We start from the raw sequence: 16,887 nt of genomic DNA on the forward strand, positions 1-16,887 counted from the left end.
AAAGGGGAAGAAAAGACAACACATCGAGAGAAAGCCAGAAGCAAATCAACAGCCATGCTCCGTAGCCTAGATGACGTAGGGGATAAAGAGATAGGGCACTTGACGCTCATACTCAAGCCACGCCTCGCCGTACTTGAAGCGGCAGCGGCGAATATCACGGGCAGCACGATGAGCAATCATGCAGCAGAAAAATACAGGGTAGAACCACGGGAATGGCGAGTCGAAGCCAGTAATGAGTCCCCAGCAAATGGCAAAGAAGGCGTCGCAGCTATAATGTAACTTGCGAGCCATGCCATACCAGCCGTCTACGAGGATAGTGCCGCCATCAGGCGTACGAATAGTCTTGGGATTGTGTATTGTCTGCCATGGCACCTGTGGAAAAGTGTTGCGGAAGACAGCTTGGCCGCGTTCCATGGCACGGAAGCGATTCTTTTGGCTGTTACACGAGTCCCAGACCCAGTAGACGAAAAGATACGAGGTAAATAGAGCAGCAAGGGCGGGCTTACTCCAATGGTACTCAGAGGGGTGATGATTGGCGAGATACAGAGTGCAATGGCAGTAGGAGAAGGGCACCCCAGCAAGATTCCAAAAAATGAGCATGAAGCCCCATTTTTCGTAGTACATGTCCCTAAAGTAGTTGGGTCAGCGGAGGGAGAAGCAGAAGCCAGAGTAAAGGAGGGGCAGACTCACCATGTGGGCACAATCAGCTCTTCACCCTTGGAGCAGGCATTGGCATAAAGGAAATGGGCCATGAGGAGGAAGCACACCTCACCCGAGACATAGCCATAGCGATCCCACTGGCGGGCAGCAGTGGCCCAGGTTAGGAGAAATAGTATATACCACGGCAGTCGAACTTCAAAAAACATCTTGAAATCCAAAATTCCAAACATACGGGGGTTCAGCTCGGCCCCCATAAAAAAATCATAAATAGGGTAGCCAGTCATACGGTGTTCGGCCCCTCGCATCAGGGCCGAGACATAGGCGATGACGGAAACGGCAAAGCCGCTAATTATGGATACAGTCATCAGACTCCCAAAGTTATCAATGACGCTCTCAAGGTGAAACACTCCGGTAAGCTGCAGTACCGAAACGGTGAAGATAGTAAAGTAAAAGCTAAAGTAGGCGTTGCAGTAGTACTTGAGCTGCTTGCCGCCCTCATGAGGCAAGGGCTTGCCGTACTGCCAGACGCCGGGAAGCGTACAGTAGCAGATAGCCTCGAAGATGAACATGCCCCAGTAGACCTTCCAGGCCCAGAATGTAGGATACGCGCCCTCAAGAACGAGAGAGTAAAGGTGACGCAGAAAGTCGGGGATTGACTGGCCTTCAGCAGGCAGGGGCAGTTTTCCATTGTAGTAAAAGGCGCCAGCCCACATCCACCACATGAGCAACGGAAATCCAATAATGAGAGAAAGCGTCCCAAGAGAGCCACCGAATTCCATCTCACCTGAGTAGTCAACTTTAGGCGAATGGCCAGATATCCAGCCGTCAACAATATTGAGGGAGGGGGGCATCGACACAACATTAGAGGTCGAATGCGCAGCTGGGTTAGCCTTGTCTCCGATCAGTTTGGGGGTTGGAGGGGCGTATATGGTTTGGTAGTTTTGGGGAGAAGATGGTGACGAGTCTTGGGAAGAAGACTCGCCGCTGCTGCTGTCTTGGCGGGAATCGATCAGCGAGGTGCCCTCCCAACTGGTGGGCTTACTGTTGTCGGAACTGCCCATAGTGAAAGATGGAAAAAGTCTTGAGCTCGTATTATATACTATGTCGTGACAAAAACAAGCTTCTGTCTCTTCAGCCGCCGGCAAGACAAAACAGACAAAGTCTTTGTAGACCAAGCGAAAGGCAGGTAGGAGATGAGAGAAGAGAGAGGGGGGGGATGAAAGCAAAGTAGGGAGGGAAGCAATTTATAGAAAGAACAAGTTACGACAAACTACAGAAAAGTAAAGGACCTAAAAGAAGAAGAAAGAAGAGGGGTTCTTTCCTTCTAAGCCAAATGTGGCTTCATTGCATTTGTGCCTTCCGAACTCTAGGTCCTGGGTTGGGGGGGATGAGTGAAGCCAAATAGCCCAAATTTTATCCAGCCTTTTTTCTCTTCTTTTTATTTGTCCATTTTCCGGCTCCTTTTAGGAAAGAGGCGGCTAGTCATAAAGCAAATTTAAGGTGAATCAGAGGTGGGAGCAGGCCTGGGTGGGCTATGGCGTGGTGCGGATACGGAAGAAGGGCGAAGAAGCAACCGCGAACAGTGGGGAACTTCATTGTCCTTCTTTCCATCCATATACTTACACCTGCACTACCTTCTTTTTTGGGTTGTTTAGCAACAAGACCAGTATGCTCTGTTCATTAGGAATTGTAACATACATTTTATGAGTTCAGTCATATTCTGTCTATTGTGTGTACATAATACTTAATTTCTCATCTTCACACAAGTACGCAAGTCGTTCTCTCTCTACCGCACTAAGAGGAAAGCTTCTCAGTTATGGCAGGTACTTGGGACCAAACTTTATTTTGTTGAAAGAGCAGGGGGCAACGGAGGAAGGAAGGAGAAGGAAGGAAGGACTGTTTTGGCTCTTGTTTCTTTTTGTCGGCCCCACTTTCTTGCTCTTTTTTCCCTTACACATTTTTTGTCCGGCCTCCATTTAGTTTCTCTTATTTTTGAGAGAGAGAAAGTCAGAGATATTGTTTCGTAAGAAAATTGAAGGCTGGACAAAAAAAATGCAAGGAAAATCTAAGAGGTATGTACTAAGCGGAAGAAAAAGAAAGAACCCTTTGTGCGCCCACTAGAACTGAGCGGATGATGTTCTTTTTATCCTTCCCCTTTCCCCTATTGGTCAGCGGCAGCCCAGTCCGCACACAGTTGTCTCGTCACTGCCCTTTCCCTGTCTCTCCCATCCTCTGGTCTTTTTCATCAAACCGCCTTACCGCATGACGTTCTGACACCGGTTCTTGCGCCCAGGCGCTGGCTACGGTGTAGAGCACCATAAGGTAGCCGAGCGAACTTCACCCTCCCCTCCTTCTCACGTTCCTCTAGGCCTTGCGCCTTGGCAAGAACGAGATAGGAGGGATGCCCAGCTTCTTACCTTGTCGGTTGTCTTGCTGTCTGGCTGAATGTCCTGTCTTTCATAATCCCCGCTTTATTTCTCCTCCCAACCAAGTTACGAAGCCCATTGTCAGTCATGTTCATGGGTTCGTTTTTTCGTTGTACATGGATGGGCAAGGGCAGGAGCGTGAGCTGGCTAGGTCCTAGCCCTTTTAGTACAGTTCTAGGCTTGGTAACCTTAGTAATACAACATGGCAGTGCCATACAGCAGCCGCCGTCGCCGCTTCACACAAAGTCTCAACATAGACGCCGAGATAGGTCCCACAAGTTTTCTTACTTCCTTCCTTCCTTCCTCCCAGCTTCTGGCTCAGCGTCCCTTTCGCTTTCGCGCCCTACCTCTATGGCTCCTTTTCCCGAGGTGTCTCCTCAGATGACGAACTCTCCCCACCTTTTTGTCTGTCGGTATTTCGATGTCGTCTTTTTTCTTTTTCCTCTGGCTTCTTCACCAGTTTGATTTCTTCCTTAGGTCTTATCCGGGCCTATTTCGCGTTTTCTCTCTTGCATCCCTTCTATTCAATTGCCGTATCTTCTTGCCGCATCGCCATGATTTTGTTTATGACAATTATGATTTCTGCACAATGTTAGTTTCAGTGCTTCCAATTTACCAACATTAATAGCGCTTATATCAATAAAACATGGTAAATGATATGCACTGTAATTCTTGTCGTCAATGCACAGACCTTGGTGCTCAACGACAATCCATCAACTACAGCCAGCCTTTCCTGCTTTGTTGACCTGAACTCCGGCCCAGTTCTAGGCCCATTCTTGTCTCTCCAATGCCTCTTCTACCTAGCCTAATTTTCCTCTGCCTTCCCTCTCTCGGTTGTCTTCGGTCTCTCTTTTCTTTCTATTTCTCCCCCCATGCCAGCTATTCCGATTGGCCCGGCTGCTATTCGCCCACTAGCTCATGAGGAGAAAAAAATGGCATTACCGGAACCATTTCGGGGAAGAACCCACGTAATATGACCGTCGAATTCTCTTCATATGTTCTTGCCCCTCTTGGTCTACAAGGCAAAACCTTTCCCATCATCCTCACAGTCAAGCCCCCCTGCCTCATATGATCTTCAGCGAGGCTGTTATCACAATACAATAATGTATCATGATCCATTACCATCCCACCCAATTCCAACCCAAATCCGCCTGTGCTCCTAAGAAGATCCCTCCACTTCTCTCCCTCTCCAATATCTCGATGTCGTCATAGGGATTTTGCCATGTCAGCGCCGCCGCTTCTCCTAGATTCGCTTAACAATCCTTCACCAAAAAGGGTCTTTCCTCGGTGTCCGATAAACCTAGTCCCGAGCATAGCGAAGTGCTTTTTGACTTCGTTTCCCCGTAACAAGTGCCAACATCATGCAACCGCTTCTTTTCTGGTGAGATGTGGTTATGCGATCTCGTCCCCCCCCCCCCAATCCCCAGCACTCTTTTCCTTCGTCTCACGTCGATATCATCAAGCAGTTTTCCATTGGTTTCCATCCGCGTTTCTTAGTTCCCATGCCCTAATCTTGGCAAGCCGCTCTTGTGCTACCTAATCCCACTCACTTGTTTTAGAGCTGACTCAGGCTAATTTATGTTCCCCATCATCGTAAACGTGTACTCCCGGCTAGTATCCAAGCGATAGAAATTGCATACTGATATCTAAGCCTCAGAAGAGATCTTATTCTAATCACAGATGCGTATAATTATACACACTCTTTTGTGATGATGCATTCGACGACCAATGCATATATTTCGAATTAGCATAATGTTACTAACTTGTTCAAATTTGAGAAGTTATGACCGCAACAGTCGAAGACGAGCTTTCATCACGGATCAAGACTGGACTCCATATATGCTGTAGTCTCATCATGGTGGGTGAGAATCGATCGAATTTTGGATAAATCCTCCAAGAATTATTGAGCGTCGTCGTATTCGCAATCGAGACATCAAAAAGTTCCTGCAATAAAGAATGAGCGTGAATGCATGCATACTTCTATGCCAGATTGGTCAGCATAGCTCCGCTACTGTATGCGTGTGACGAGCTTGCACAGATGAAGGCCCGCTCTTATGCCGTGAACTTTGGATATAACACCACCAATATAACATCCTATGTCTACTTGATTCGGAATTTGGAGGCTTAAATGGCCAAGATTTAGCATAGGTAGCCTTCTCTCATGCTGGCGAAGAACTCTTTCAACAGCATAGTAGCTGACGCTGCAAAAGCAGCACACAACGATATTTCCGATAAAAAGTAGACTGTTTATCTACTTGACTGTGGCATTTTCTGTTGCAATAAATTGAAGTTTTTGTTCCAAGGAAAGCAGGTACAGCCAACTGTCCTTTATGGGAAATTCGGAGAGGGAGAGGCATAGTATTCAATAATCACATGGTATAATGAATGTATAGTGGCAGAATATATATGCTTACTAAGAAACAATATTCTACTGCTGATCAGCATCTAGCGCCACGGCATCAGCACTAGATCCAGCCCGAGGCAAGAGTCCCCGAAGCGACAGATCATAAATAACATCCTCAACCTTCTTGACGTGGTACTTGACGGCATCGCTACGCTTGCGGATAATATCGTTCTTGAGGTTGAGCATTTGGAACCCAGCGAAAAGGTCTTTTACTACCTGCCCGGCCTGTACAGCCAGCGCCGCATCCCCGAGTGTCACGCTGTTGGTCACGAGACGCGAGAGCTCTTCAGTCAGACGCGTGACTGCGAGAAGATATTCCTCGATCGTGATATGGAAGGTGTCGCGGTCTTTGACATTGTATGGGACTAGATGGTGTGTTAGTAGTTTTCTAACTAGAAAAGAAGGGGAAAAAACATTCGAGCCAAAAAAATTAGAGATAGCCCATTTGATACTTACCCTGCAGAACCTCGCTCACCTGTTCTGGTGTCAAGATTCGTCCTAGTTCGCCCGCTGACGTCTCCGTTGCCACACCACCTAGGAAACCAGTCATGAGGATCGAGAAGATAACATTCTCTATCGTACGGTTCCAGAGAAAGTTAAACCTATGTTTAGTTCTGTCAGAATCATGTTTTCCCTGCCTCATTTTTTCTAAATCCATTCTTAGTGGAGGTTAGGGGCTAGGCCTACTACTTACTTGTAGTAAGGGTGCTCGGAAGCCAGCGCTGCCAGCTCCTTGATGTTTACAATGTCCTTTTTGATGCCGGCCTCAACCTGTGTGAGTAGCTCGGGATCTGTACACAAATCACAAGTCAGCGCATCTTTCACAAGATTCATTTCTCTTCCAAGAGAGCCTGAAAACTTTGGAAACCGTGAAAATACCAGTAAGAGCATAGGGTAGAGAAGTGCGGAAAAACTCACATTTTGCTCTCGGTGTCGAATGAACCCTCGTCAATAATCCAGTCGAAAAGGCATTGCTAGCGTTGATTTTTTGCACAGCCTGTGCAATATCCTCACGCGTCTGAGAGTCCGTTTCAACACGAGCTTTAAGGTCGTCGAAGATAGTAGAGGCGAGAAGTCCGGTCTGGCTAGACATGTTTGCGATTGATGGGAGTGATGTTGTCAGATGGTATGAAGAATGGTTACTCACGTAATTTTTTCAACGTTCCTTCTTACTCTAGCTTCTTCCACCCAGAATGCTTTGGAAGCTACAGCGAAAATTCTAGACAGTAATCCGTTCATTATATTCCTCTACTACATTCCCAAAGCCTATTTCTTCGTCACAACCCGGAATCAAGCCCGTGGAGCAATGAAAAAAAAAAGTTCGCGTCGCCTGGAGGCAGTGTAATACCAGGGACACTGTGAACGATGACATATGCAAGCATAGCGGCCAAAGTCCGAGAGCCAAAAATAAGTATAATCACGATTGTGTTCCTTAGAACACTTTCAGAGATTAAACTGAAAAGAACAGATACTACACTTGATCTTAGCCAAAAGGCAAAGAGAGCTGAAGAAGAAAGGAAAGAAAATAACTAAAATGAAGGGCGGCATCACGGGCTTTTTATACATCTTTTTGACAAAAGGCGGTAAGTAAAAGTCAGGACCCTGGTTGGCCCCATTATTTGTTTCTGCCGTTTTTTAGACCAGTCTCCAATGTAATAACTCCACTTATTTAGGCGGTGGATAGGGTTTAACCGATCTTCCCCACTTAATTTGGAGGCTGGGAGGGCTGGGGCAAGGGCAAAGGAAATGAAAACATCCTTTTAGTCTAGAATAGGGGAAAAGAAAGTGTGGCTGAGGGAAGAAAAATAACTCCAGGGTTCAAGAAAGGATAACCCTATACTAACATGATGTAGCATACAAGTCAATATTGACATCCTGGACATAACAGATGCTCAACATAAAGCCAAGTGTAAAATTTTAGATTCAGAACAAGCCTTTGCTTTCTCAACGCTATAATCCCGTGCAATTTGGAGAAGGTATCAAAAACCAAACGACGTGCATTGTGGCACAGTAAAAATTTCAGTATCAAATAATCATTATCCTCCAACCTCTGCGTCTCCGCAAAGCTAGGCTGAGCGCTCTCACCCATGAACGAGCCACAATCCGTGAAGAGTGCCCCATTCTTTTATTACTAGGGAACCTCAATCATCAATGTTGGTTGATGTGAGGGTTCAAAGTTGGCATTTAATATGCCATCATTCTGACCGTGAACCCATACTATGCGTACTGTATTGTGAGCCTTCCAACATAGAAGCTGTAGTTTCTTCAACCACATAGAAAGGCGTAATACTCCAAAGGGCAAAAATTGAGATGATCAATGTCCCATTTTAGATCATATAAAATCCACCAAAGGCTTTATGATGCGTCCCTTAACGAATAGGTCATAGCTTGTCTGAGTTAGAACTTGAGGACATGATTAAGGATTCAGTTCAAAAGCATCGCGAGAACAGCCTCATTCATAGCCTTCTAATACTTGATAGGTCAGAGGGGACACGTTGAGGTTTATAGGTGTAATGCAAACCATGTTAATTACTAACTGAGTCAATCTCACCATTATCACATGGGGTTAGCTGTGAGGTTATTGGTATCGTTTACCTGAAGAATTACTAGGGAGGTATTGTTCGAGGACCTGATGCTAAAAATTCATTTAGTTGGTGGGAATTATGAGGGAAAGAACAGGGGTGGCCATAATGATCTGGAGCAAGATTGAGACCAAATATCGTCATGGTGGAGATAAGGAGCAAGATGGTAATAACTTGATGCTATTGTCATTGTTGAGCTGTCGTTGACTAGATTATCAGGGCTATCACGTGATATTTTGGACTATTCTAAATAAAGTGGTGAAGATACTGTCAAGCTTGAAGGACGGCCAATAATTCTCTCCGGTTATTTAGTTGCATAGACTAGAAATAACCGATGCCGACCATTTTAGTCATGCGGAGATAGGTCACAAAATCAACACCTATTGTCGGGGGTTTTTTGGTGATAATAGCGATAGCTGCGGTAGTTGCTTTGACAATACAGGAAATCCGAGAAATAAAGAGGACAACAGAGGGCAAGGGCAAAAGCTGCTTTAATGGTGCGACATGGAGATATGATAGAATAGATTCAAAGCATCTCCACTATCCGGGGATAAAATATATCTGGTGAGAGAGGCGGTTTTTGCAAGGAAATGAGAGGTTTTGTAGTCTCTTTGTGATTTTCATGTCGCACAGAACCCTAGAGCACGGACAACACAACCCTAATCAATATCCATCCCTGGACCCACACCAACGATCCCCAAATTCCTCAGCATGAGCTAAGCCCTCTTTCAAAGCCCGATTGGCCATACTGCATATAGCCCTTTATCACCATCAACTTGCATCATTATTTACCGCTGAGTCGCCATTTGAACTGGCCTGTGAACACTGCGACTAATAGCCCACCCGTTTCTTCGTCAAAAAATCGCAGATTTCTTGCCTTAAGTCAAGCCTAACAATAGGCAACAAATTGCCTGAAAACTGTTGTATTCATAGCCATTACAGAGCAAGCTGCAGCCACCATGTCAGTTATGCAAACAGAAGAGTGAGAAATTGTCCCCAGAATTGAAGTCCATGAGATTAGTATCAAGTAGTTTACTGACATGTGGTTCCTTGGAAACTTGTCTTGCCATGTAGCCTAGTGGCCTACCAGCTTCGCACTAGCTACCTGGATGAGATTGCTGATGGAGTGGGTGAACGCCTTATAACACTTAATGATGGGTTCTTAAATACAGGCCCATTCAAGGCTACTGGGTGGAAAGCCAACCCGACTCACATTAAGCGGACCTATTCACCGCCTATCCCAACTGCTATTGCCTCTGAGTACTTCCAGGCACCGCGAGCCGTAGGACACACGCTAGAGGACGAGCCAGATGTTTTCGGTCCACAGGGTGGCATGGGAAGTAGTGCTGTCACGCCAATAGCTGGGCCGAAACGTCGGCGTGGACGAGGTCATCGGCCTCCTGACCAGGAGGAAGACAGCAGTGACCTCAGCGATGACAGCGAGGATGAGGCCGACCCAACGGCTCAATCTGGGCAACACAAGGAACATCGGCGAGAGCCGTCGCAAATCAAGTTCACAAAAATGCCCGTGCGCAGTCGGGCAGGCTCTTCGCCCTCACAAAGTTCATCACTGCGACCGCCGATGATGCCTGTAGCTGCCTCTCCACGTGCTTCACTCTCTAGTCCGCTATCAGCTGCTCGTAGAGGCTCCCAGTCGGCTCTGGAAACGGTAGTGGAGCGTGCACGGAGAGACACTGTTACTAGTAGTGAGGTCTCGTCAGAAAACGAACTTGACACTATGCAGAGACAGCGAGCAGTGGCAGCTGTGGCAGCCGTTGTAGTGGCTCGGGCCAAGGCAATGAAGCCGCAGTCACAAGCACAGAAAAAGCGGCTACAAATTTCATCGTTGCATGAAGATGAAGACGAGGATGATGATGATGATGATGACGACTCGGATGCTTCGTCAGCTAGATTCCCCGATACGCTTGACTCAGTTTCTATCCTAGACACGGTGGACAACCCCATGCAGGTCAATCCTCCTGCCTCGCCTACAACACAACTTGTTGGAACACCACCACGCAAGTTTATGCGCCGTTCAACAATTAGACGATCTCCTGCTCCAGTTATACCTAGAGTTCTCACGGCTCTACCGCCTGCTCGACCCATAAGCGCCATTCGGCCTCTTAGTATGATCCAACCAAAGTCTTTACTATCCGAGGCATTAAAGAAAAAGACTTCTGGGGTGCCATTTGCTCGCTTTGCCAATCTTTCGGGGCAAGGCGAGCGCAAACCACCCTTCTGTGTACGGATTTTTGCCCCTTTTAGCAACCAATCATCAACACCATTCGAAGTGCAAATACGACGAGACGTTAGCGATGATACAGGCAGCTCAAAGCCTGTTACCGTGGCCCAGCTCATCGGCCTCAGTCTGCTACGTTATATTGAGGAAAAAAGAGAGCCGCCATTGCCTGAGAATAAGATGGGCGTTAATTGGTGGACACTGCGTATGATGGAAGACGGAGAAGTTGATGATGATTTCCCGCCTTTAGAACGCACTAAGCCTCTGGCATCCTTTGTCACGGCTAACAACGGACCGGGAAGCGGAGGCGGTGGTGTAGGAGGTGCGGGTGGAGGCGGAGGTGTCAGAGGCAGAGGCCGTGCAAACTCAGCACACTATGACGATTTTGCACTAGTAATGGCATCAGACTCCGAGAGACGAGACAATCTGCAGCAGACAGCAGAATATGCCGATGAAGAAGCAGATATAGATGATGCGCTGGGTGTTGGCTCGCCTACCAGCGACAAGCCTCCAGAGCCTGCAGCACCACCTCCTCCCCCTCCAGCGTACATGCCACCGGCATACATCAATCCCCTCCTTACGACGACATTTCGGAACCAGAACATTATCCCAGCTGATGCGCCACAAGCACCAGTATCGTCTAATCGCATGCGGGGACAGCACAAGTTGTTGCGCATTCATATCCTGACATCGGATATTGCCGCTAGCCAGCTGGTGACTGTTGATGTTACAACAGATATGTATTTGGCAGAAGTACTCGACATCGTATGCCAGAAGAGGCAACTAGACCAAGCCAACCATGTTCTCAAGATTCCTGGGTCCGGAGCTGTTGCTCGGCTTGATCGGCCCGTTGCTTCCCTCGGCAACGTCTCGGACCTAGAACTCTATCGCCGGAGATTTGCCACGGATGGACCTTTGACGATTAGCGGGTCACCAACAAGTGCTAGCCCCAAGGTGTTGCCTTTAGTGGAGTCGTCACAGCACTCGAGACGGGCCAAGAAGCAGTTCATGGGCATTCACCCACTGACGCGTGAGGCACTCAAACAGGACGAACTGGGCTCAGCAAACTATAAAAAATACACAGTATGGCGCAAGCAGACGATGCGTTTGGTCGGAACCAGCGAACGCTCGTTGGTTATTGATGGCGAGTATATTCACATTATTCCTGCAGCTGGAGCAAGTGGGAAGACAACCACAGTACACTTCAGTAATGCTGTTGGCTGCAAGGTATTGCGTAAGCACCCTACAAACTTAAAGGTATGTTGAATCTGAGGGCGTGCAGGAAAGAGAGACAGCGAGGGTGTGCTAACGTTTGGTTACAGCTTATGGTATACAAGGGCACAGAAAGCAAACGCTACGATTTTGAGGCCAAGAGCGCCGAAGAGGCTAGTGAAATTGTTATGGAGCTGAAAAAGGGCATTGCACCTTACTTAGAAGGGCCATGAGAAAAGTCTAGACCAATGATTAGAAGGGAGAGACGTCAGGATATGGAAAGGTTGTTGAGGGATAGAGACGAAATCATGGAGTAGCGTTTAGGGTTGGTCGTTTGCTATTACTTTAGGGTTTGGGATGAGGCGAAAGGTCAAAAGGGAGAGACAAGACGAGACAGGTTCGACTACTTCCCTTTTGTCTTGCAAGCCTCATAGCCACAATAGACCAAGTTTCAGACAAGAAGGGGGTAGGTAAGAAAGGGGAGATGAGGCTTGGAAATGAGACAAACGGGGATTTTGAGACTTGTTGTTATTGTTGTGTTGCTGTGTGGCTTGTTCATAGGGTTGCCAAGATGTTACCAGGGTTACATGTATTGGCAATGTTGTGCAAGGCTTAGAGGGGTTATTCTGTGTAAAGGTGTAGAACTCTTGTGTAAGGTGGTGTGTGGTTGTAAGCCGGGATGCGGGGGGGGGGGGGGGAGGTATGAGAAAATGCAAGCATTAGCCGAACAAAATGGGCGGCAAGATGGTGTAAGGCAAGAATCTGCGAGAGCTGTTATTTTCTGGCGTACTTCTGTTGCCCTTCTTTTTCGGGTTCTCTTTTATTTTTTTTCCCTCTACTTCCTCTTTGCTGTAAGCCAGAGAGGCCAGAGGCGAGAGACTAGGAAACTAACTATAAGGCCGAAAGGCTAAAATGCTAAATGACGTCTTGGACTTTGGCGAATTAAACTCAGCCTAAAGTAGGATTGAGCTTACAGCGACAACGGAAAGGATGTTTACATAAGAGGGAGGTGAGAAGAAGGAGAGTTGGAATCAAACCGAGCGTTGCAGTAGTAGTAGGAGCACATGGGCTGGACAGGGCGTGTAGGGGGACAGACAGTTGGACAGCTAGACAGCGACAGCTAGACAGCTACATGGAGAACCAAGGGTAAGAGAAGGGGCAAGGGATAAAAGCAAGAGCAAAAGAAACAACACCGAGGTAAGGAGAACGAGAGAGAGAGAGAGAGAGAGTGTGTGTGTGTGTGAGTGAGGTGAATGCGCCTCTGATGTTAAGAGCCTTCTTGCAAACAACTGTTTGCAGCAAGCGTGGCGATTCTTGGTATGATCGCTAACAAACAGGAGGCACGAGATATGAGGTACAAGGTACGAAGGTACAAAGGTACAAGGTTGCCTGTTCTACCTACACATGTACGATGCGGATATAACATGATTGCGTGTCCCATGCTGCTGTGCTGTTGTGTTGGAGTAGCAATAGAGGAAGAGGTAGCATGGCATGGGTCCACGATACGAAGCCCAGCTCATTAGCAACGGCGAGAAAAGCGGCGTGTTTATGGCTGCAGTGTAGTCTGTGTCGATGATTGGATGAAGCAGCAAGCCATTAAGCTGTGCTACAGGGAGGAGCTGAAGCCGTGCTATGCTCTGCTATGTTGTGTTGTGTGGCTGGTAGCCTCAAGGTACTATTGGGTATGTATTTTTGTATTTTTGTATTTTTGTATATTTGTACCTGAGCATATAAATTTGTCTGAACAAGGCGTTTATTTAAAAGATAGTGAGTGACATTGCGGATACTTTCCAAAATAGCAACAAGTGTCGCTGAAAGTAATTAGAAAGAAGCAGGGAAGGAGCAAAGAGAAGACGGGCAAAAAGCAAAGTGCCAGCCAGCCAAGGTCGGATAAAAAGGGAAGGTGTGCGCAGACTTTCGGTCCTCTTTCCTATGCACCGGCCGGGAAGGATAAAGAAGAAACCGCCCAGTTAGACAGGAATATGCAGGCCAGCCAACCAACAGCCCAGCCCAACCACTGAAAAAACAGCTAAGAGTCAGGAAAAAAAAAGAAAAAAAAAAGTGCCAATTGGAGGGGGAGACATGAAGAATAAGGGAGGGAGTGGCGCCATCAGGCTTATTCTCGACTTCAAGAAGGGGAAGGGAGCGAAGGGGCCACGCGTTTGGTTCTTGCTTGTTCAGGGCACAAGAAATGAAAAAAAAGTAGGACCAAAAGAGAAGGCAGTTCCTTCTTGGAAGTCGAGCTTAAAAGTGGGGCCGGCGAAAGGGGCGTGGTGACTTTGACGGGGTGGGACCAGCGGGGGTGTGGGTCCAGAAGGCGGGTGTGAGATTTTCTTTTTTGCCCTTGGCTTACGGACGAGAAGGAGAAAGACAGCGAGCCACAAAGAAAGAGAGAGAAAGAGAGAGAAATGAAGAGAGCAATGAGTAGCGAAAGGTCAAGAGAAAGAGACAGGGGCAACACGAACGGCTGAGAATGAGGAAAGACCGGAATGAGGCATGGCTTGGTTGGCTCTTCCTGTCTTGCCCTGTCTCTGTCAGCTTGAAGAACACATATAAAGAGCGGCGAGCTGTCGGGCTATTGGCCAAGATCTTTCTACCCTCTTCTCTTCTCATTAGACTATTTGCTTTCCATTGCTAATAATACTCGCTGCCCCTCACACCATTATCACGCTGCGCAGTCGATCTACACCACAACGCAACACTATCGCAGTATCATATCCCACACTTTTACAGACACACACACACACACACACACACAGTCTATCTTCTACCCACAATGAAATTCTCTCCTGCTGTCCTTCTTGCCGCTGGTCTGGCTGCTGCTGTGGGTGTCTACTACTTGCCTCAAAACACTTGAAACTTACAAATACTAACAACTCTACAGAGTCCCAAGCCCCAGAACATTATCTCCAGCATTATCGGTGCTGGTGGCTCTGAAGTCAGTTCTATTATTGGAGCCGGAGGCTCCGGAGTAAGCTCTCTCGTCGGTGATGCGACATCCGGTGTCGGCGGTCTGATCTCTGGCGCTTCGTCTGTTGTTGACTCCGCGACCGGAACTGCCACCGCTACTGCTAGCGGCAGCGAAATAACATCTGGCGACACCACTGCCACTGGCTCTGCCACCGACTCTACTGCCACCGGCTCTGCCACCGACTCTACTGCCACTTCTACCACTGACTCGTCATCTGGGACCGCTTCTGAGACCAGTGGCGCAACTGCCTCGCCGACCACAGGTGGTGCAGCAGGAGGAGCTTCAACTACTGGTGGCAGCACTACTTCGTCGTCCACCAGAACAACTTCGTCCACCAGAACCAGCACTAGCACTGGGTCTACCTCGACCGCCACGGGAGGCGCACCGGCGCAAACTGCTGCCATGGGACTGGGTGCTCTGCTGGGTGGTGCGGCCCTGATGCTCATGTAAGGGGGGGGGCTTCTTCGGTGGAACGTGACGGTGGAAAAGAGCCAGGAATGGCGCTGCTTAATAAATACTTGCCCATAATAATAGGACGGAGAAATCCGGACGTTTATAGTTAATACACAATAGTGTCGCCTTTTCTTTCATTACATGTTATGGCTATGTAGTATTATGATAATGAAGGGTATCTCGCGTTCGTTAATTAGACCTATCAGCCTGTAAACCAGCTTCTTCAGATTCGGTTCTTTCGTTATTTGCTTTGCCGAGACTCTCCCCAGAGTCTATCCAGCACTTGGAAAATCATAGTCACGCCGCTCATCACTTCTGCTGCCACCTCTCCGCCCAGCCTTTGCTGTATTTTATCCGGGTGCCACCGCACTCTTTCCTCCTTCAATGCTTTGTCCCTTTCCGCGCCCTCTACCTCTTCTTCCAATGCTTGCACAAAAAACTTTCTCACCGCCTCTTCGCCTGCTAGTGGCTGAGCACCGCCCGGCCATGGAATAGTATCTACACTTCCATCCCATCGGCTCCAAGCTCCAAGATAGCTTTGCCATACCTCACGCCTTGTGCGCCTTTGTCGCCTCTCTTCACCGGCCTGTAAGCTGCGCTCTACCTCGCGCTGTAGTTTGCGGTCTTCGCGGCGACGTCTTGCGTCATCTTGCCGACGTGCTGCTTGCTCCGCGCGTGCTGCATCACGTCTAGCTCTTTCCTCTAGTAAACCCTGGTGTGTCTTAGCCCACATTTGCTCACGTACCCAGGCCGCGTATTCTTCGTCTGTCATGCTTTCGAGTCCAGAACCCATGCCTTCGGGAATGTTGGAGGAATTGTGCTGACGCGGATCGCCGTACACGTGTAGAGGCTGGCCATAAACACCTTCCCAGTACGCAGCGCCCTCATCGTCGGCAAGAGCGTCAAAGAGCGATTCCCGAAAAGCTGCATCGGGATCCAGACTGGGTTCTTGGTGGGGGTTCTCGGGCGTGGGCGAGCGAGAGTGGCGGCGACGGCGATGTCCGTGGCTTTTGCGATATGGGCGGTGTCGATCTTGATCCCGATGTTTGCTATCCTTCTCGTCATCTTCATGTCGCCGTCGCTGTCGCCGCCGCGAGCCCTCGCCCTTTAGGCGTAGTTTTTTCGTATGCGGTTTCGTCCCATCGTCGGGTGGCTTCCTATCTTCTTGTGGGCCGTCGGAACAGCGGTGTTTGTCTTGTTCCGATGAGTATCGTCGTCGTCGCCGTTGACGGTCTGTGCTGTGGTCTTGTGTGCTGGTCGAGTGGTGTTTTGGCTTATAGTGCTTGTGGTCTGCTGGCAAGCGCCTAGCTGGGTCGGCTTCCGGGTTGAATGAGGAGAGTATGTGGCGCCGTTTCGGGGAGAGCGATTGGTCCATTATGTAAAGGACAGATGTAAGGGGGACATGTCTGCGCTAGGAAAAATCGCAAGGTAGAGATATGAGGGCGCAAAAGTGAAGCGAAAGCACTTGGTTCTCAGCACAGAAAGGTTAACATAAAATTGACGGTGACGTCGTTGAAGTATTAGCCGATGTTTAGCCCACCGATCCGCTATTTCTAGGGTTAAGTAGCTACCTGGCCCTTCTGGGTTTAATTCTTCTTCCTCATCCTTTTTGGGTGAATATTGACTTTGAAGTGTGGCTCATTTATGCTCTGCAACGACTTCTTTTGTTGCGCACACTTTCTTGTGCTTTCGCTCATTCAGTTCATACTTCTTTCCGCTGGACTCTTTAACGTTTGCTCTTTTGAGTTGTAACTTTCGTTTGTATAGCGCCTTTCTCACCGTAGTGTTTCCTAGCCTGGCGCACTGTTGGCTTCACTATGGGCGGCGGTCTTTTCTTGCTGCTATCACTATGTGTAGGTCTCTATCTATCCGAAAGTTGGAAGAGAGAAGTGGTTTATGTTAACATGTGGAATTGTATAGGTGATAATGGCTGTGACGTA

General features: G+C 48.2%; 5 protein-coding genes across 5 annotated transcripts; 2 read left to right on the forward strand and 3 right to left on the reverse strand.

Moving 5' to 3' along the window:
- Positions 1–66: 66 nt before the first annotated feature.
- HOO65_040611 (Delta(24(24(1)))-sterol reductase) lies at positions 67–1,721 on the reverse strand (the record flags this gene model as incomplete). Its single annotated transcript, XM_071002755.1, has 2 exons — positions 67–628; positions 691–1,721. The coding sequence occupies 2 exons, from the start codon at positions 1,719–1,721 to the stop codon at positions 67–69; spliced, it is 1,593 nt and encodes a 530-aa protein (XP_070859454.1).
- A 3,793-nt stretch (positions 1,722–5,514) lies between these two features.
- On the reverse strand, positions 5,515–6,583 carry HOO65_040612 (Translin-1; the record flags this gene model as incomplete). The annotated part of the gene is made up of 4 exons (XM_071002922.1): positions 5,515–5,855; positions 5,947–6,092; positions 6,185–6,281; positions 6,409–6,583. The coding sequence occupies 4 exons, from the start codon at positions 6,581–6,583 to the stop codon at positions 5,515–5,517; spliced, it is 759 nt and encodes a 252-aa protein (XP_070859455.1).
- Positions 6,584–9,031: 2,448 nt separating this feature from the next.
- On the forward strand, positions 9,032–11,756 carry HOO65_040613 (uncharacterized protein; the record flags this gene model as incomplete). The annotated part of the gene is made up of 3 exons (XM_071002588.1): positions 9,032–9,054; positions 9,147–11,568; positions 11,634–11,756. 3 exons carry the CDS (start codon positions 9,032–9,034, stop codon positions 11,754–11,756), a joined length of 2,568 nt encoding a protein of 855 aa, XP_070859456.1.
- A 2,543-nt stretch (positions 11,757–14,299) lies between these two features.
- On the forward strand, positions 14,300–14,944 carry HOO65_040614 (uncharacterized protein; the record flags this gene model as incomplete). The annotated part of the gene is made up of 2 exons (XM_071003031.1): positions 14,300–14,347; positions 14,408–14,944. 2 exons carry the CDS (start codon positions 14,300–14,302, stop codon positions 14,942–14,944), a joined length of 585 nt encoding a protein of 194 aa, XP_070859457.1.
- Positions 14,945–15,188: 244 nt separating this feature from the next.
- Positions 15,189–16,322, reverse strand: HOO65_040615 (uncharacterized protein; the record flags this gene model as incomplete). Its single annotated transcript, XM_071000692.1, has 1 exon — positions 15,189–16,322. One exon carries the CDS (start codon positions 16,320–16,322, stop codon positions 15,189–15,191), a length of 1,134 nt encoding a protein of 377 aa, XP_070859458.1.
- Between the last annotated feature and the right edge of the window lie 565 nt (positions 16,323–16,887).

The sequence above is a fragment of the Ceratocystis lukuohia genome, assembly GCF_044167205.1.
Source record: "Ceratocystis lukuohia strain C4212 chromosome Unknown Supercontig4_pilon, whole genome shotgun sequence".
NCBI lineage: Eukaryota > Fungi > Ascomycota > Sordariomycetes > Microascales > Ceratocystidaceae > Ceratocystis > Ceratocystis lukuohia.